The following is a 15,031-nucleotide window of genomic DNA, read 5'->3' as shown; positions in this document are numbered from 1 at the left end:
GTCAATCATGTTCCGAATGTGTTCTGTGTTGCTTATGCCTGAAGTGTTTTCTCTCACTTTGGTCCTGTGCAAACATTTTAAGTGACCAAGAGCTTGGGGGTGGGAATGTGATGAGATTACGGGAGGAGGAAGGGGGGGGGTTAAGAATACATAAGTGAAGTTTAGCTTTTAAAAAATGTATTGGGCAGATAACCTCATCAGCATGGCTCCATCTCAACAACATAACAATCGAATGAGTACTTCTGAAGGCCAAACTTGACACAATGCATTTTAAAGAGGCAAGTCCAACTCACACGCGACTGCAAAAATGGGGAAATACATTCCCACTTGACCTGTTTTGGCTTGGAGAAATTGCGGGGGTGGGGGGAGGCAAGAGCCCCTCCTCCTCCCATGTCCAATAAGGCTTCCGCTAATGACATTCCTTGTCATTGCGGTGTGGCTGAGGGAAAAGTAGAACAGTAGCTGCTGACCCTATTCTTCTATGGTGCCAGCAGTGAGCCAGGTGCTGTAAACCAACTGAAGGGACTTAAGGATGGACTCCAAGTTGGGTGAGTAAGGGTGATGGTGGAGGAGGAAGAAAGAGAGGCTTGGGGGGTTGAGGGAAAGAGGACTATTTCAACTTCGAGAGAGCAATGAAGTTCTGTTGCCACGTCCCAATAAGACGACCGAGGGCTGTAATTTTTGTTCAGCTGTCGTCGTCCCCGCCCCCCCCCCCCCCCCCGTGTGTGTGTTTCCCCTAAGGAGCTCAAAAAGCGAAGTCTTTCCCTGATGGGGCCTAATTCAGACAACAATTCAATGTAGCCCTAGTAGGTTTGGTACCAGTCACGATTGATGTTGACCTGTGCAAAGCTGCCAGAGTGGCTGCAGAGCACAGGAGGCAGCTGGTTGCTAGGAAAGACCTGGAGGGCTGCTGACCTCCTTCTGTTTTTTCTTTCCGTAGGATCTGGTGGTCTTCCTGGACAAACTGGTAAGGATTTAGACATTTTTAAGCAGGTTGTCACGGCTCAGGTGGGGTGTCACCTGATGCTGCCACCACTCTGGTTCCAGACTCCCTTGAGAAGGCCCAGAGCACCTTCCCAAGACCTTCTGACCTCCCTTTTGGCCGAATTAAGGCATGAGGATCAGGCAGAGTGAACAATGAAAATAGTTTATTTTATAAGAGGTCAAACAAACAAGGTGCAGAATTATAACAGTAAGTGGGTGAAAAGAAAATAAATCAAATGCCCTAACACGTCTAAATATATCCCTAGCTCACTATTCCAAGTGACAGTAGACTACTCACCCTTCCCTCAGGATGAGGGTCTCTTCCCCACAGCAGCCTTCCTTCTGGCTCTGCCCTCTGGGAAGAAGAACAGCTTTTCCTGCTGCACCAGATCTTTTATTCCAAGCCCTCCTCTTTTCCTATTGGTCAATTTTGGCTCCAAAACCTCTCAGGGGCTTCTGGGAATTGTAGGCCGAGCCTCACCTACTGCTAGCCAGGCTCCCTGGGCCTAGTAGGCCTCTGGTGGAACAGCCCAGATCATGACACAGGTTTTTTTAAAAAAACAATTCTGGGCCATGTCATATTCATCAGGATCTGGTTTAAGAGTCTGAGGTGCTTGCATGTGTCATCCCCTCTCTGCTGGTCATATGTACCAACTTGTCTTTCTTTACTCTGAGGCACAGTGGAATGGGTTGCTGAGGGGAAAAAAATGGTCTGGGTTTAATGGTCAACCTGGATATTTTATTTATTTATTGTATTTATATCCCACCCATCCTGCAAACGGGCTCAGGGCAGGTAGCAGAAGAGAAGAAGAGATTGGATTTGTATCCCGCCCTTCACTTGGAGGCTCAGAGTGGCTTACAGACTCCTTTCCCTTCCCCTCCCCACAACAGACACCCTGTGAGGTGGGTGGGGCTGAGAGAGCTCTTTCAAGAACTGCCCTTTCAAGGACAGCTCTTGTCAGAACTACGGCTTGCACAAGGTTATCCAGCAGATGCAAGTGGAGGAGTGGGGAATCAAACCCGGTTCTCCCAAATAAGAGTCCGCACACTTAACCACTACACCAAACTGGCATCATATTATGAATGACAATGGCTTTCTCCAGTGCTCTGGGGGGAGGCTGTTTTACCCAGACTTTTGCTTTGGGGTTGAAGAGCAGAAGAAACCCTTGCAAAAGAACTTTGTTAGGTAGTTCTGGTGTCGCATATCCTGTGACTCAAATCAATTCCATTGTTTGCATCCTTTTCCCCCTGTAGCAGTGTGGCATGTTCTTCTTTTATCCTCTGATCAGAACTGTCTAGGAGATGGATGGATTGTTAGAGATGGAAAAGTAAATTCAGCTATCCGAAAACACCCTCTCTCTCTGATTTTCCAATACCTTGTTGTAACTAAATCTTAAGTTTGTTTCGAGTTACAAATTTAGATTATTTCTGAGGTTCCTGTTCCAGTTTCATCCCAATATGCATAATGATGGGGCAAGGGGGAGGGCTTACTTATGAACACCTCCCCTTGTGGCAGCTCTGATTTTCAGAGTGTGTTTACTTCACTCTGCATCCACCCTTTGTTTTCAGTACACTTAAATATTTTGCTCCATTCCCCAGAATCAGCTGTCTGTTCAAATGACCTATGAGGCCGTAAGAAACAATACAATTACATTGTAAAAGCAACAGCTTAATCTCTGCAGTCTTACTCCAGTGTTCTAAGTAGTGCACCGCACTGGCTGCTTTGATATACAGCCCCATTCTAAGCAGAGTTGAATTAACTCTGATAAGGGTGGCTGGAATAGGAATGTCTAGTCGTGTGCTGGCTCTTTGCATTGATGATTATTCCCTGTGCCTAGCCTAGGTGGCTTTAATTGGTTATGTTTTTACAGAAGGGGGGCTAGGAAAATAAAATATTAGGAAGCAGAAGGGTAATGATGCCTGATGCTAAGTCTTTCAGCTGTCATTGGGATAGGCAATGGGCTCTAAAGAGACAGATGCCAATTGTCCTTTCAAATGGGCTGGGCTGCCTCCTTTTCTCTTATGGGGAGCAAAGTCTGCCTTGCATGCCCCCCACTGTATGTTCAGCAGCATTCGCCCTTCCCGTTCACTTCAGCCTGTGAGTGCCCTGGGTTCCTTCTGTTTTTGCAAAGCTTTACCTGAAGAGGTGTTGCAGGCCGTCTCTATTGCTGTATTTGGGAGAGTGAGTAAAACCTTTTTGTCTCAAAGCGTTTAGAACAGTCATACTGGCTTGGTGAATGTAGAGAGTTCCATCTATGGGTTCTGTGGTTTTTGGACTAGGTGGGTGCAGAGGTGTCGAACTCATTTGTTATGAGGGCTGGATCTGACATAAATGTCACTTTGTCAGGCCGAGCCATGTGTGCCATAAAATGTAATGCCAGGTACCAGAGATAAAAACTTTATAAAGGATTCCAGCCAACCCAATTAACAATATTATTTTTTACTCAAAATACAAATAAAAGCAATTAATTTCTAGCAGTGAAAACAATTTACTGGGGAGCCCATATGCAAGACTAGGGCTGTGGTCACACTGGCAGCTTGGCGCGATATGGTGCCACCTCTAATTGTGCTGGTTTAAAGTGTTGTGGGGCATATCAGAAACAGCACACCCTGCTGCGGGTTACCCACGCAGACATCCCGTGGTCAAGCATCCACATTACTGCAGCACCTCAGCCACGGAGCACGCTGCCCCCCAAAAAATTCAAAATGCATATGTGCACATAGGTGCATGTGCTGCACTCATGTGCATGCATGCACATGTGCATATAAGCAAAAAAATTAAAAACCCTCCCTAGCAGCGGAACAGATCTGCAGGTTCAGATTGCAGGCAATTCTGCACGCGCTCCCCCGTGTTCAAACATCCGGCCATGCGCAATGACTGCGCGAAGAACCAAAAACACCACTTGTGATGTGGCGCCTTTTTAACCCGGCTCCAAGTCGTCCTATGATGGGATGAGTATAGCTGGGGAATGCCTGACAGATGTGGCTGTGTGACTGCGCCCATTTGATCCGGAGGGGAGGAGTGGCTGCATCAGGCCAAACTTCTTGTGTGATCATAACCGAGGTTTTTCCAAGGGATACCACAAAATACCTTATATTTCCATGCATACCAGTTGCTTGTGGGCCAGGTAAGAGCCCTGGACCCTGGCTTTTTGTTTGACACACCTGAGATAATGTGTATAACTAGTAGCTGTTGGTTTTGAAACTGTTTTGCCATTTTGGTTATTAGATATTGCTATAACTTATGTAAAGTGCCTTGAGTGAACAGGAAAATCAGTATATAAGCAATCTAAATTTGATCCACGTCTTCATGTCAAGTTGCTCCAAGGTTATTTTTATTAGATCTCCTTTTCATGTTCTTATGAGAAGAACCGGTTCTTGAGTGTCCTTTTTTGCCACAAGAAACCTGGGCATCTTTTATCTCACTCAATTGGCTTGAATAATGCCTTCCTAATGTTGATCAAACTAGTGGATTTCATCCAAGGATCAGTTTTGATTCATTTTCTACAGCCAAGCAGATTTATATCTCTTCCTTCCTTTGGTTGAAATGTGCCAGTTCCGCTTTCCCTGACCTTCCCTGACAAAACGGGTTCCCTTTCTCTCTTCTAATAAATGGTCAAGTCCTAAACAGAGAGCCAGAAAGAAAGGTCACCAGATCATCACCTCTCTACGTTAAATAACAATTCTTCCTTTAACCTCTCTGGGGGACATTAATCTGTCTTGACAATATAATTAGAATTGCAGTTGAGTTTGTCTGCCCCAGTGAAAGGGAGGGAATCAATTCAGGATTTATTAAAATGAAGTCAGTATATAAAGAGAGTGAGCTGTTGAAGGGTTGGTGTGGGGAGTGGGGAAAGAAGCTGCAGTGTCAGCGCTGGCAGATTTTGCTTTTATCCCCCTTGAAGCATAAAACCTTGTAAAAGACTTAAAACACCCTTTTTGATGTCCTGGTCCAATGAGTGGTTCCATTTGTCTAGAACAAGACAATCCACACACTGTATAATCCACTACAGATATCTCAGATGTGCTGTCTCAAATAAGTTCTTCACCTCCATTTGAGACTCTGGGTTCAAGAAGCCCTGATGGATGGGAACTGAATTTTGCGTATTGGTTCGAACTAACCAGCCCGTTCTTTTTCTGCTGCTCTTTACAGGTGCCACCATCTGTTCAGAATCATATTTAGGTTTGGGGAACTTTTGAATAGCAGAAAACAAAATGTGGGAAGAGTATAGAGGCAGGAGTACCCCACAGCTGGTGAATATCATTTACTTCCCTTTGATGCTTGAGTAGTGAGCCCTCGAAACCAGCACCCACAGAGTGCCCCGTGTTTTCTCCTCATCCAGTGTGGAGTAGAGGAATCTTCTTAACTTTGAGCACAGTTAGGGAGGTGAAGAATGAGACCTTCTCTCGGAAAGGAATCTCATTAAAGCCAGGTAAAACCCTGCCGGCTCCCCCCTGCCACACACACACATACCGCAGTGTTTTCTGAAGCCCCTTCCTTCTCTGCTGTCCTTCGACTACAAAGCAAGAACCACATTTATGAAGAGAGGCTCTGCCCTCTCTGGGGTTCATGAGGCGAGTGTGGGGGCGGAGGGAGAAGGAGCGGAAACGTGTGAGTTTCTGGCTGAGCAGCTCCAGTTTGTTGGAGAATGAGATCGTGTGCCTCGGTCTAGCAGTGGGATCTTCTCAGAGAGGACTTCACACTGTGCCCACGCTGGATAAATGACTAAACCACTGAGGCTGGGGGTTTTTTTTGAGTGCGGCACATTGTCTGTATTGCAAAAGTTGATTGAAGGTGGGTAGGTCCTGTGTCCGCAGACCCTTCTGATTCTAGGAACGCCGAGAGACGCTTCAGCTTGCCGTTCTTACCCGCCTATATCCCTTCACTGTCAGTGACTGCAGCCACCGCTTGGCTCAATTAAACAGGGAATGAAGGCGAGGAGACATCACTGTTCAAATAGATACAAGAATTCAGGACAAATGGGGGTGAAGGTTCTGGGAGCTTGGAGTTCTGAGTGACCTGGGGCAAATGTATAAGACCTCCATACACAGCTCCCAGACTCTGTTTTTGGCTTGGCCCTAAGGCTGCAGACCGGGGAAAGTCCTTGGATTGGCGGTAGGTCTCCAGGGTGCAGTTGGGGCCCAGCTATGCAGCAGAATACCCTTGATCACAGCCTGGACCGAGAGGCCACAGAAGCAGGGCTAGTGCAAGCCAAGCCGAGCACAGTGGGATTTGCTTCACAGTAAATAAAATTAGTCATCATGAGCAGTGTTCCCTCTAAGCTGAGTTAGTGTGAGCCAGCTCACAGTTTCTTAGCCTCCGGCTCACACATTTTTGTCTTAGCTCAGGAAGGATGGCTCCAGAGCAGACTAATCTATGCAGTAGCCAAATTGCTCACTCACAACTTTAATGCCAGTAGCTCACAAAGTAGAATATTTGCTCACAAGACTCCACAGCTTAGAGGGAACGCTGATCATGAGTGTCCTTATCTATGGAGTCGATGAGATGGACTGAGGTGAGCTTGCTGAATGTTTATTCTCTACTTAGCTTTTGAGGCATGCATTACCATCTTGGGCGGGGGGGTGTCATAAGAACCTGAAGTTCTGAGTATGCCATTGGCTAACCAGTGGACTGATGCAGTACAAGGCAACTTCATATGTGCTGCTTGTGGCTGGCAAATGAGCTAGTAGGCAGTTTTGAGAAACCAGCATAAAGTGTTTTGACTACTGTTTCTCAAGCTGATCCATGACCCTGAACTTTTGGGAACCAGGGAAGAACCAAAATCTTTGAGAATTCTCCTTTCCCCTGATGGACCTGTGTTTTTCCTCTCTTGTACCCATCTTCCTCCACCTCTGGCCACCTTGTAGCTCGCGCTTGTAATGGCAGGGAACTGTTTTCTTCAGTGTTAGGTTCTCTCCCCTGTGATGGCAAATGCTCGTGTGGCTATCTCTTTGTGAACCTCCTTGTGAAGGTCAATGGCTGTTCAGCGCCTCTTGGAGACCGCGACTTGCTGGTGCGACTAGATGCCGGAATAATTTGTTTAGAGGAGTGAAAGTTCAGCAATTGGTGCTTCAAGGACTTTGAGATGTCTGCTTTTTCCTAATGCTGGGTGTGTGTGTGGGGGGGAAGGCAGTAACAGAATTAACAAACAAACAAAAAATGATCTCCATGTTAAATGTTTAATTCATGCTGTGACCTTGAATCTGTCGAGAAGCTGTTCCATTGCTCCGTGTGGCTTAGTGAAAAATATTTGGAGAAAGTGGAGAAGTTGATTTGCTGTTACAGTTCCTCAGGGAATGTGTTAGTTAAAGGTAAAGGTTCCCTTGCTCGAAAGCCAGTCGAGTCTGACTCTAGGGTTGCGGTGCTCATCTCCGTTTCAAAGCCGAAGAGCCAGCGCTGTCCGAAGACGTTTCCGTGATCATGTGGCCGGCATGACTAAACACCAAGGCGCCCGGAAGGCTGTTACCTTCCCACCAAAGTGGTACCTATTTATCTACTTGCAATTTCTTGCTTTCGAACTGCTAGGTTGGCAGGAGCTGGAACTAGAGATGGGAGCTCACTCCATCATGCGGCATCTCAGGTCTCGAACTGCTGAACTACCGATCTTCCACAGCCTGCAGTTCAGCGTCTTCACCACTTGAGCCACCGCAGCTCCTATGTGTTAGTTACCATATGTATAAAGTTTGGCAGGCGCTGCAATTGCAGAGCTCCCCAGCAGTGTTCCCTCTAAGCTGAGTTAGTGTGAGCCAGCTCACAGTTTTTTAGCCTCCGGCTCACACATTTTTGTCTTCGCTCAGGGCGGATGGCTCCAGAGCAAACTAATTTATGCAGTAGCCAAATCGCTCGCTCACAACTTCAATGCCAGTAGCTCACAAAGTAAGAGTATTTTACTCACAAGACTCCACAGCTTAGAGGGAGCATTGCTCCCCAGCTATTTCCAAACCCAGGAACCCCCCCCCCACCCTAGCAGTTTAGGACCTGCTAAGCTGCAAGCACGTGATACGAAGAGGCTGAGCCACTTAACCAGCATCAAGAGTGGCAGTAAGGTAGCCAGCAGTCCAAGTGAGCTGAAGAGAGGGAATTCAAACCAAGCACCAGGCAGCGTATTATAGGGAAGAGCCATAACTCAGTGGTGGAGCATCTGCTTGGCATGCAGAACACCCGATTCAGTCCCCAGCACCTCAAGTTTAAAGGATCAGGTAGCAGGGGATGTGAAAGACCTTGGAGATCTGCTGCCAGTCTGAGTAGCCCAGTGGTCTGATTTGGTGTAAGGCAGCTTCATGTGTCCATGCATAAAGGTAAAGGTAAAGGTTCCCTTGCTCGAAAGCCAGTCGAATCCGACTCTAGGGTTGCGGTGCTCATCTCCGTTTCAAAGCCGAAGAGCCAGCGCTGTCCGAAGATGTTTCCGTGGTCATGTGGCCGGCATGACTAAACACCAAGGCGCACGGAACGCTGTTACCTTCCCACCGAAGTGGTACCTATTTATCTACTTGCAATTTCTTGCTTTCGAACTGCTAGGTTGGCAGGAGCTGGAACTAGAGATGGGAGCTCACTCCATCATGTGGCACCCAGGTCTCGAACTGCTGAACTACTGACCTTCCACAGCCTGCAGTTTGCCTCCTCTCTCTCGCCTTTCCCAGCCTGGCCATCCCACACCTCCATCAGTTGTGTAGCGTTCAGAACCTCACTAGTGGCATGAAGCCTCTCCCCCTAATTGCAGCCCCTCCACTTCCTTGGGGAGAGGGTGCCCTGTACCACCAGCGCATGCATGGATCTTGGAGGCCTGGCTGGTGGGGCAGGGCAGGGCAGGGCCTAGGCTGAACAGAGGGGAGGGCAAGATGAGCAGGGGAAGGTCTAGAACAAAGTTTGAGTCCAGCGGCGCCTTTAAGACCAACAAAGTTTTATTTAAGGTATGGGGCTTGCCTCTCCTAAAGCGGAACCCTGTGCCCTGCAGAGTGACCTCATCTTGCTGACCGGCTTCTCTTTGCAGTCTTGGTGTGGGCTCAAGGAGAGGCAGGAGGCATCTCAGAGCCTTGCTCTCTAGCAGCAGTCCTTCCTCAGAGCAGCTGTTTGTTTATTTCCTGTGCTTTACAGTCCAGCTCTCTCACTGAGACTCAAAGTGAATTATGCAATTAAAAATCATGCAATCAGGGCAGTATACATGCAGTGCAAAAAGGGGGATTTCAAAATCAGAGTAATGGCTCGGGTGATACACGCTGTAGAGTAATAACTTAATCAGTGTGGGATTATAAAATTAGAGAAACAGTGCAACAGTGTGTTTTAAGCAGCTCTGCATGGCCTCGTAAAACAGTAGATGACCCATGAGGATCCTGGCCCGTGTGCGGAAGGCTGCTGCTTGCGTGTGGCCAAGAAACAGAACCTAAGATGGGCCGTTGGCAGAGGGAGAGGCAGAACTAGACTGATAGGAGCAGGTTTGATGCTCAGGGACTGGGGTAGGGTTGGCAGCCCCTGGGTCTGGGCGGGGTTTCCCCCCCCACTCCTGGGGTCTCCAATCCGCTGCTGGCCAGTGGGGGAAGCCCCACCCCCAAGCCATGGCCACCCCTCTCCCTCCCTGCTAAAAGATGTAAAGGGCCCTCCAGCTGGTCGGCGGGCCACATGCTCCCTGCCGATCAGCTGAAGCCCTTTAAATCTTTTAGCGGGGAGGGAGAGGGGTGGCCATGCGTGGCTGCGACTTGGGGACATCCCTGCCCACCCCCCCAGAACGCTCCCCAAATCCCCCCACTGGATTCACGAGGGGACCTAGACTGGGGTCACCATGTTCATCCCCATCCCTTGTGTATTTTAGTGCTGTAGCTCCCCAGACAGATAGATTTGGCAAGCTGGTTTCAGTAGGAATGAAACCCTACCCACCCTTGGCACTAGCTAGTGGTGCTGTGTACCTTTGTGCAGAGAGTATACACACTGGAACCTACACACTCCTTCCCAGTATTTCAAGTTTTTCCTCTGTGCATTGTAATGATGGACACTTTGCTGGTTTTCTATATCTGTAAAGTTTCTTTCTGAGGGGTGTGGGTTGTGTACACGTGTATACGCTTGCAAGCCTGGAAGCCATGGTGACTTCTGGTGGGGCTAGGAAGTTTCAGAGAGGTGGCTTGATAGCCTGCCTCTGTGTCCCAAACTTAGATATCCCTTGGAGGTCTCCCTTCCAAGTACTTTCCAGGGTCGGCCCTGCTTACCTTCCGAGATTCAGGTTTGCCTGGGCTATCCAGGTCAGGGCCATATCTGTAAAGTGTCTTGTGCAAAAGCTGAATTTGGCTGCAGCTGCGGAACTTGGAATCCTGAAAACCTCATGGTTGTTGGGGTGTTTGTCTGTTTTTGGGTGGATTTTTACAATAACAAAGCCAGACCGTCGGAGACCACCTTGAATCCTGCCCAGGAAGTAACAGGAAGACATTGCAGATGCCTGTGGCCCAGCCAAGCTTTGAAGTGGCTCTTGATTCTCCAAATGCACAGTTAGATACTCCTAATAGAGGGCCAGGTAACAGGCAAAGGGTTAGAAGCTGAGGAAGATTGGTGGATGAGGGGGTGAACATGGAGGCTAGCACTTGTGGTGTAAAGGCCTGGGCTCTGTAGCATAGAGGAGGAGGAGAAGGAGATTGGATTTATACCCCGCCCTTCACTACCCAAGGGAGTCTGAGAGCGGCTTACAAACACCTTTCCCTTCCCCTCCCCACAACAGACACCCTGTGAGGTCGGTGGGGCTGAGAGAGCTCTGACAGAAACTGCCCTTTTTCAAGAACAGCTGTGCCAGAACTATGGCTCGACCAAGGTCATCCAGCAGGTGCAAGTGGAGGAGTGGGGAATCAAACCCAGTTCTCCCAGATTAGAGTCCGCGCAGTTAACCACTACACCAAACTGGAAGGAAACTGAGGCCAGTGAGCCCCTATCAGGGCTTCACATATTACACCGACTTGAGATCTGGGCTGTTAGATCGCGCTAACAAAGGACTCGTGGAGTGATTTCAGCAGTGATTCAGCTTTTAATCAGAAGTAACGAACAAGCACTCAAACGCATGAGAAACCAGAACGGAACACAACACGGGAGCTGGGCTCCTTTTAAACATACCGGGCTAATATAGCCACTCCCACTATGTACAATAACAACCAATTAGATTGCAGGGTTAACGGCGAATCAGAGTTCTTCCCGCTCAGGGAACAGTTCCTTTGTGATTGGTTGCTGTTTCGAAGCGACCAATAGCTTTTGGGCTAGATGGAGCCTTGGCTGGCTTGAAGCTTAACATAGGAGGTGGATTAGCTGATTCATGACATCTAGACAATACATAACATGGGCTAGAGACCATTTACAGAAAATCTTCTGCGACACGACATTTTAGAGCTCCAGTCACGTTGTCTTGCTGTTCCTCTCCCCACCTCAGTTGGGCGGGCAGGGAAGCACACTCGCTATGTCGCCGTTGGACTCCGTATGTGCAGCTGTAGCAGCATCCAGCACTGCTGGCTTTTGGGTTGATTTGAATTTCTCCTACTGCGAACATGAAAAGTTCTGAGGTGCCTTTGTTCTTGACCTGCAACCTCAATTCTGCTGAGTTCTGCTGTTCTGACGGATAGCAGCATAATGCATTCTGTTTTGGTGCTGAACAAGTTGGCCTCCTTTTCTAAGCAGCTGGGTAGGTGTTAGGAGGTATGCAGGAATAGTAGAGAATCTTGGCTTACCTGGAAGTGTGAAGCGAAGACCAAGGGAGGGCTGGAGAATATTCCTGTGTCTTGAATTTGCTTCAGCGTTGTCCCAGAATGCCAAAGGCCAGGGAATGCAAGACAACCCAGAAATGGGGTGCAGAAGGGGCTTGTAACCTCAGTTTCTGTCAAGAGCTCTCTCAGCCCCACCCACCTCACAGGGTGCCTGTTGTGGGGAGGGGAAGGAAAAGGAGATTGTAAGCCGCTCTGAGACAGCTTTGGGTAGTGAAGGGCGGGGTATAAATCCAATCTCTTCCTCTTCTTCTTCCTCATCCCCTTGTGATCCTCTGACCCTTGCTTCTGAGACGGTGCCCTGATCTTTCTCTGTGAGGAAAAGCTAAAGTAATGAAAGCTTTCTAGCTTAGGCAAATGCAAGTGGGGAAGTTGCAAGAACTTGTGGCAGGTATCACATATCCATTCCCTACAATTGGGGGAGGCCGGCAGTTTCATCTATGTGTATCTCAAGATGTTTCTAAAATCTTGGGGTTCCCCCAAGTTGTCCCCATTGTGTGGGTTTGGTCTGTATCTTGGGGCCGAGTTCGGAACCAGGTGTATGATGCTATGAAAGTAAGGGTCTTCCTGGATCAGACTAGTGGTTCATGTAATCTCTGTGTTCCTGACAATGGCCCATCAATAGCCCAAGGGCTAAAGGAATGAAAGGACATAATATCAGTTGGGATTATGTTTGCCAGCTCTAGGTTGGGAAATACCTGGAGATTGGGGGGGGTGGAGCCTGAGGAGGGGAGGGACTTATTGGGCTATAATGCCCTAGTCCACCTTCAAAAGCACCCATTTCCTCCAGGTGAACTGATCTTTGTTGCCTGGAGATCAGTTAGAATAGTGGGACATCTCCAGCCATCACCTGGAGGTTGGAATCCAAACACAACATCTGGGACAAAAATAACGAAGAGTCAGTAATTATATGTGTGCAAAATCATTTACTGTAGTAATTCTGTAGAAAGTTCTCTCCTATTATCGATCACCCGCAACGGATACTGTGCAGTATAAACAAATCCGTTTCACAAGAATTGCTTTATCTGAGCACGTAGCAATCCCAATTCTTATCAATTTCTAATTGTCTTGAAGGAAACATCCCATGTTGACTCTCTAGTAACAGAACCCGAGGTCTTCGGATAAAGCAATTCTTGTGAAACAGATTTGTTTATATTGCACAGTATTCGTTGCGTGTGAGCGATAATAGAATTTTCTACAGAATTACTACAGTAAATGATTCTGCGCACATCTTTATTGACTCTTCATTATTTTTGTCATGGATGTTGTGTTTGGATTTCCACCTCCTCCCGTGATCTCTCATTTTTGGCTTCTACCACCTGGAGGTTGGCAACCCTTGTTGGGATAGAGAAAAGTGATAAGGAGAAAATTTTCATTTGGAACTAGAACTAGAGTTGCCACTGATCTCTTGCAGAACTTGCCTAGCTGTCTTTCAGCACTGTAGAAGGCAGCTGGGATCTTGCAGTCAGCTGTGTTCTGAAGGGCATCTGTTTTGATGCTGGAGGAAGAGATGGAAATAGCGCCCTTGAAAGCTCTCTGCACACTTGTGGGATCATCATCTAAATGGATGCACCATTGGCTCTGAAAATGGCATTTCCTTTCAGTTTAGGAATAGCAGGTGTGGGGGGGGGAGGGGTTATCACATTTTCAGTGCTCTTCTCCCTGCAAATACAAAGTTAGTGCATCTTGGACAGGCATTCCCTCTTCTACTGCTTTTGGCTTTCTGGGAGTTGTCTACGTACATGAGTTTTATAGATATGTATTTTACAAATGCTAGCATAAGAAGAGCCCTTCTGGATCAGACCAGTGGTCCATCTAGTCCTGCATGCTGTCTCACATAGTGACCAACCAGTTCCTCTGGAGGGCGTGGAGGCTGAGGCCTTCTCCTGATGTTGCCTCCTTGTTCTGGGATTCAGAGGCTTAGTGCCTCTGAATGTGGAGGTTCCCCTCAGTCACCATGGCTAGTAGCCACTGATAGCATAGTTTATTCTACCTCATTCTGTTGTGTGTGTTCACCAGATGTTTGCAGAGAAAGCAAGTCCAATTGGGAAGCTTTAACTTCTCTTTGTTTCTGGCTGTTTTTCTCCCTTGAATTTGAAAATCATTCCATATCTTCCACATGCTTTAAAACAGCCCGTGGCTGTTGGCTCAAACCTCGGCATGGTTGGTATACTGATGAACTGTTGTTGTTTTGCCTTCTGCTACTGGGTGTGTGTGAATTTTTCCCCTGGTGTCAGATTTCTGTTTTTAGAAGCAGCCCTCTAAAAGGCTGGTAATATTGCAAAACTAGCTTGGTTGTGTTGGGCCCCCAACTTCTGAAGTTTTCCCAGTCCCACATCTAAACTGTGAAAGAGCTCTTGGTGGCAGCATTCCCACCTCTTCCTCCAGCATCAAATTGCTTTTTTGGAACAGAGCTGCTTGTATGTCCTAGTTTGAAAGCATCATACATCTGACCATTTCCATGTGACATTCCAAGACATCCTGAAAGCCAGGCCTATAAACATATGACACCCTCTTATACACAGTTGGGCCTTTGGCTTCCCTGACACCTGCTATTGAAGACCCTTTAGAGCTGTCAGTGACTAAAACGTTGTTCCAGCAAAACACATGCTGGTGCCCCAAGCCTTTCACAAGGCACACTTAAATGGTTAAATATTCCATATTCCCATTAAAGAAGTTACTATTAAAATGTGGGGTTTTTTTGGCTCTTAGCAATACCATCCCTGCCAAGTTCTAATGCCGGGGGGGGGGGGTCTTTATTGCATACTCAGGATGCTGCTGTACCCCTGCCAACTTCTTCTTGTGTTGCTGTTTTTAAAAATTACAGTTTGGAGGGATAGATCAGGTTCTCCTTCTGCAGCATCTCTAAGGCTGGAGGCTTGGCTGCATTGAGCATCTGTGTATAATAAAGCACAGTGTGTGTGTGTTTGCACTCTGTGCCCCGATGGGGCTTCCTTTTCATTCCATTGTTCAGGGTCCTCCAGTGCATGAGCTCCCCTTTTCTCAGTGTCCCCTTTTCTCAGTGTCTCCAGCTCCCCTTTTCTCAGTGTCTCTGCTGTGGCAGGAGCCAGCCTTTAAATTAAATTAACTATTTAGGGCAGGGCTTCAAACGTGGCAAGCGCTTTATAAGTGCAAATGAGAAAAATTCCTGCGAGTGACCCTCTGGCAGAGAGGCGTGCTCACCTCTGTGGCTTAATATGCTTGCTGATTAAATGTCCCTCGCACCATCTGCTGCCTGGCAATAATGATGGAAGGATGCCGAGAACTGTGACCCTGGTCTTGGGAGAGGATTAATTGAGAACAATGCGTTCAGGATAAGCTT

The 15,031-nt window shown here is 47.7% G+C and overlaps 1 protein-coding gene across 1 annotated transcript in view; it reads left to right on the top strand.

Annotated features, from left to right (window-relative positions):
* The window catches only part of EPHX2 (epoxide hydrolase 2, cytoplasmic), a 92,509-nt gene that overhangs the window by 38,133 nt on the left and 39,345 nt on the right, over positions 1–15,031 (top strand). Inside the window, exon 10 of the mRNA XM_015420635.1 lies at positions 941–967. Coding sequence (XP_015276121.1) covers positions 941–967 — 27 coding nt within the window. The remainder of the gene's footprint in view (positions 1–940; positions 968–15,031) is intronic.

This window comes from Gekko japonicus, unplaced genomic scaffold (assembly GCF_001447785.1).
Source record: "Gekko japonicus isolate JY-2015 unplaced genomic scaffold, Gekko_japonicus_V1.1 scaffold7, whole genome shotgun sequence".
In the NCBI taxonomy this organism is placed as follows: domain Eukaryota; kingdom Metazoa; phylum Chordata; class Lepidosauria; order Squamata; family Gekkonidae; genus Gekko; species Gekko japonicus.
The sequence above is the reverse complement of the archived record's forward strand: the minus strand, read 5'-3'. Positions and strand labels throughout refer to the sequence as shown.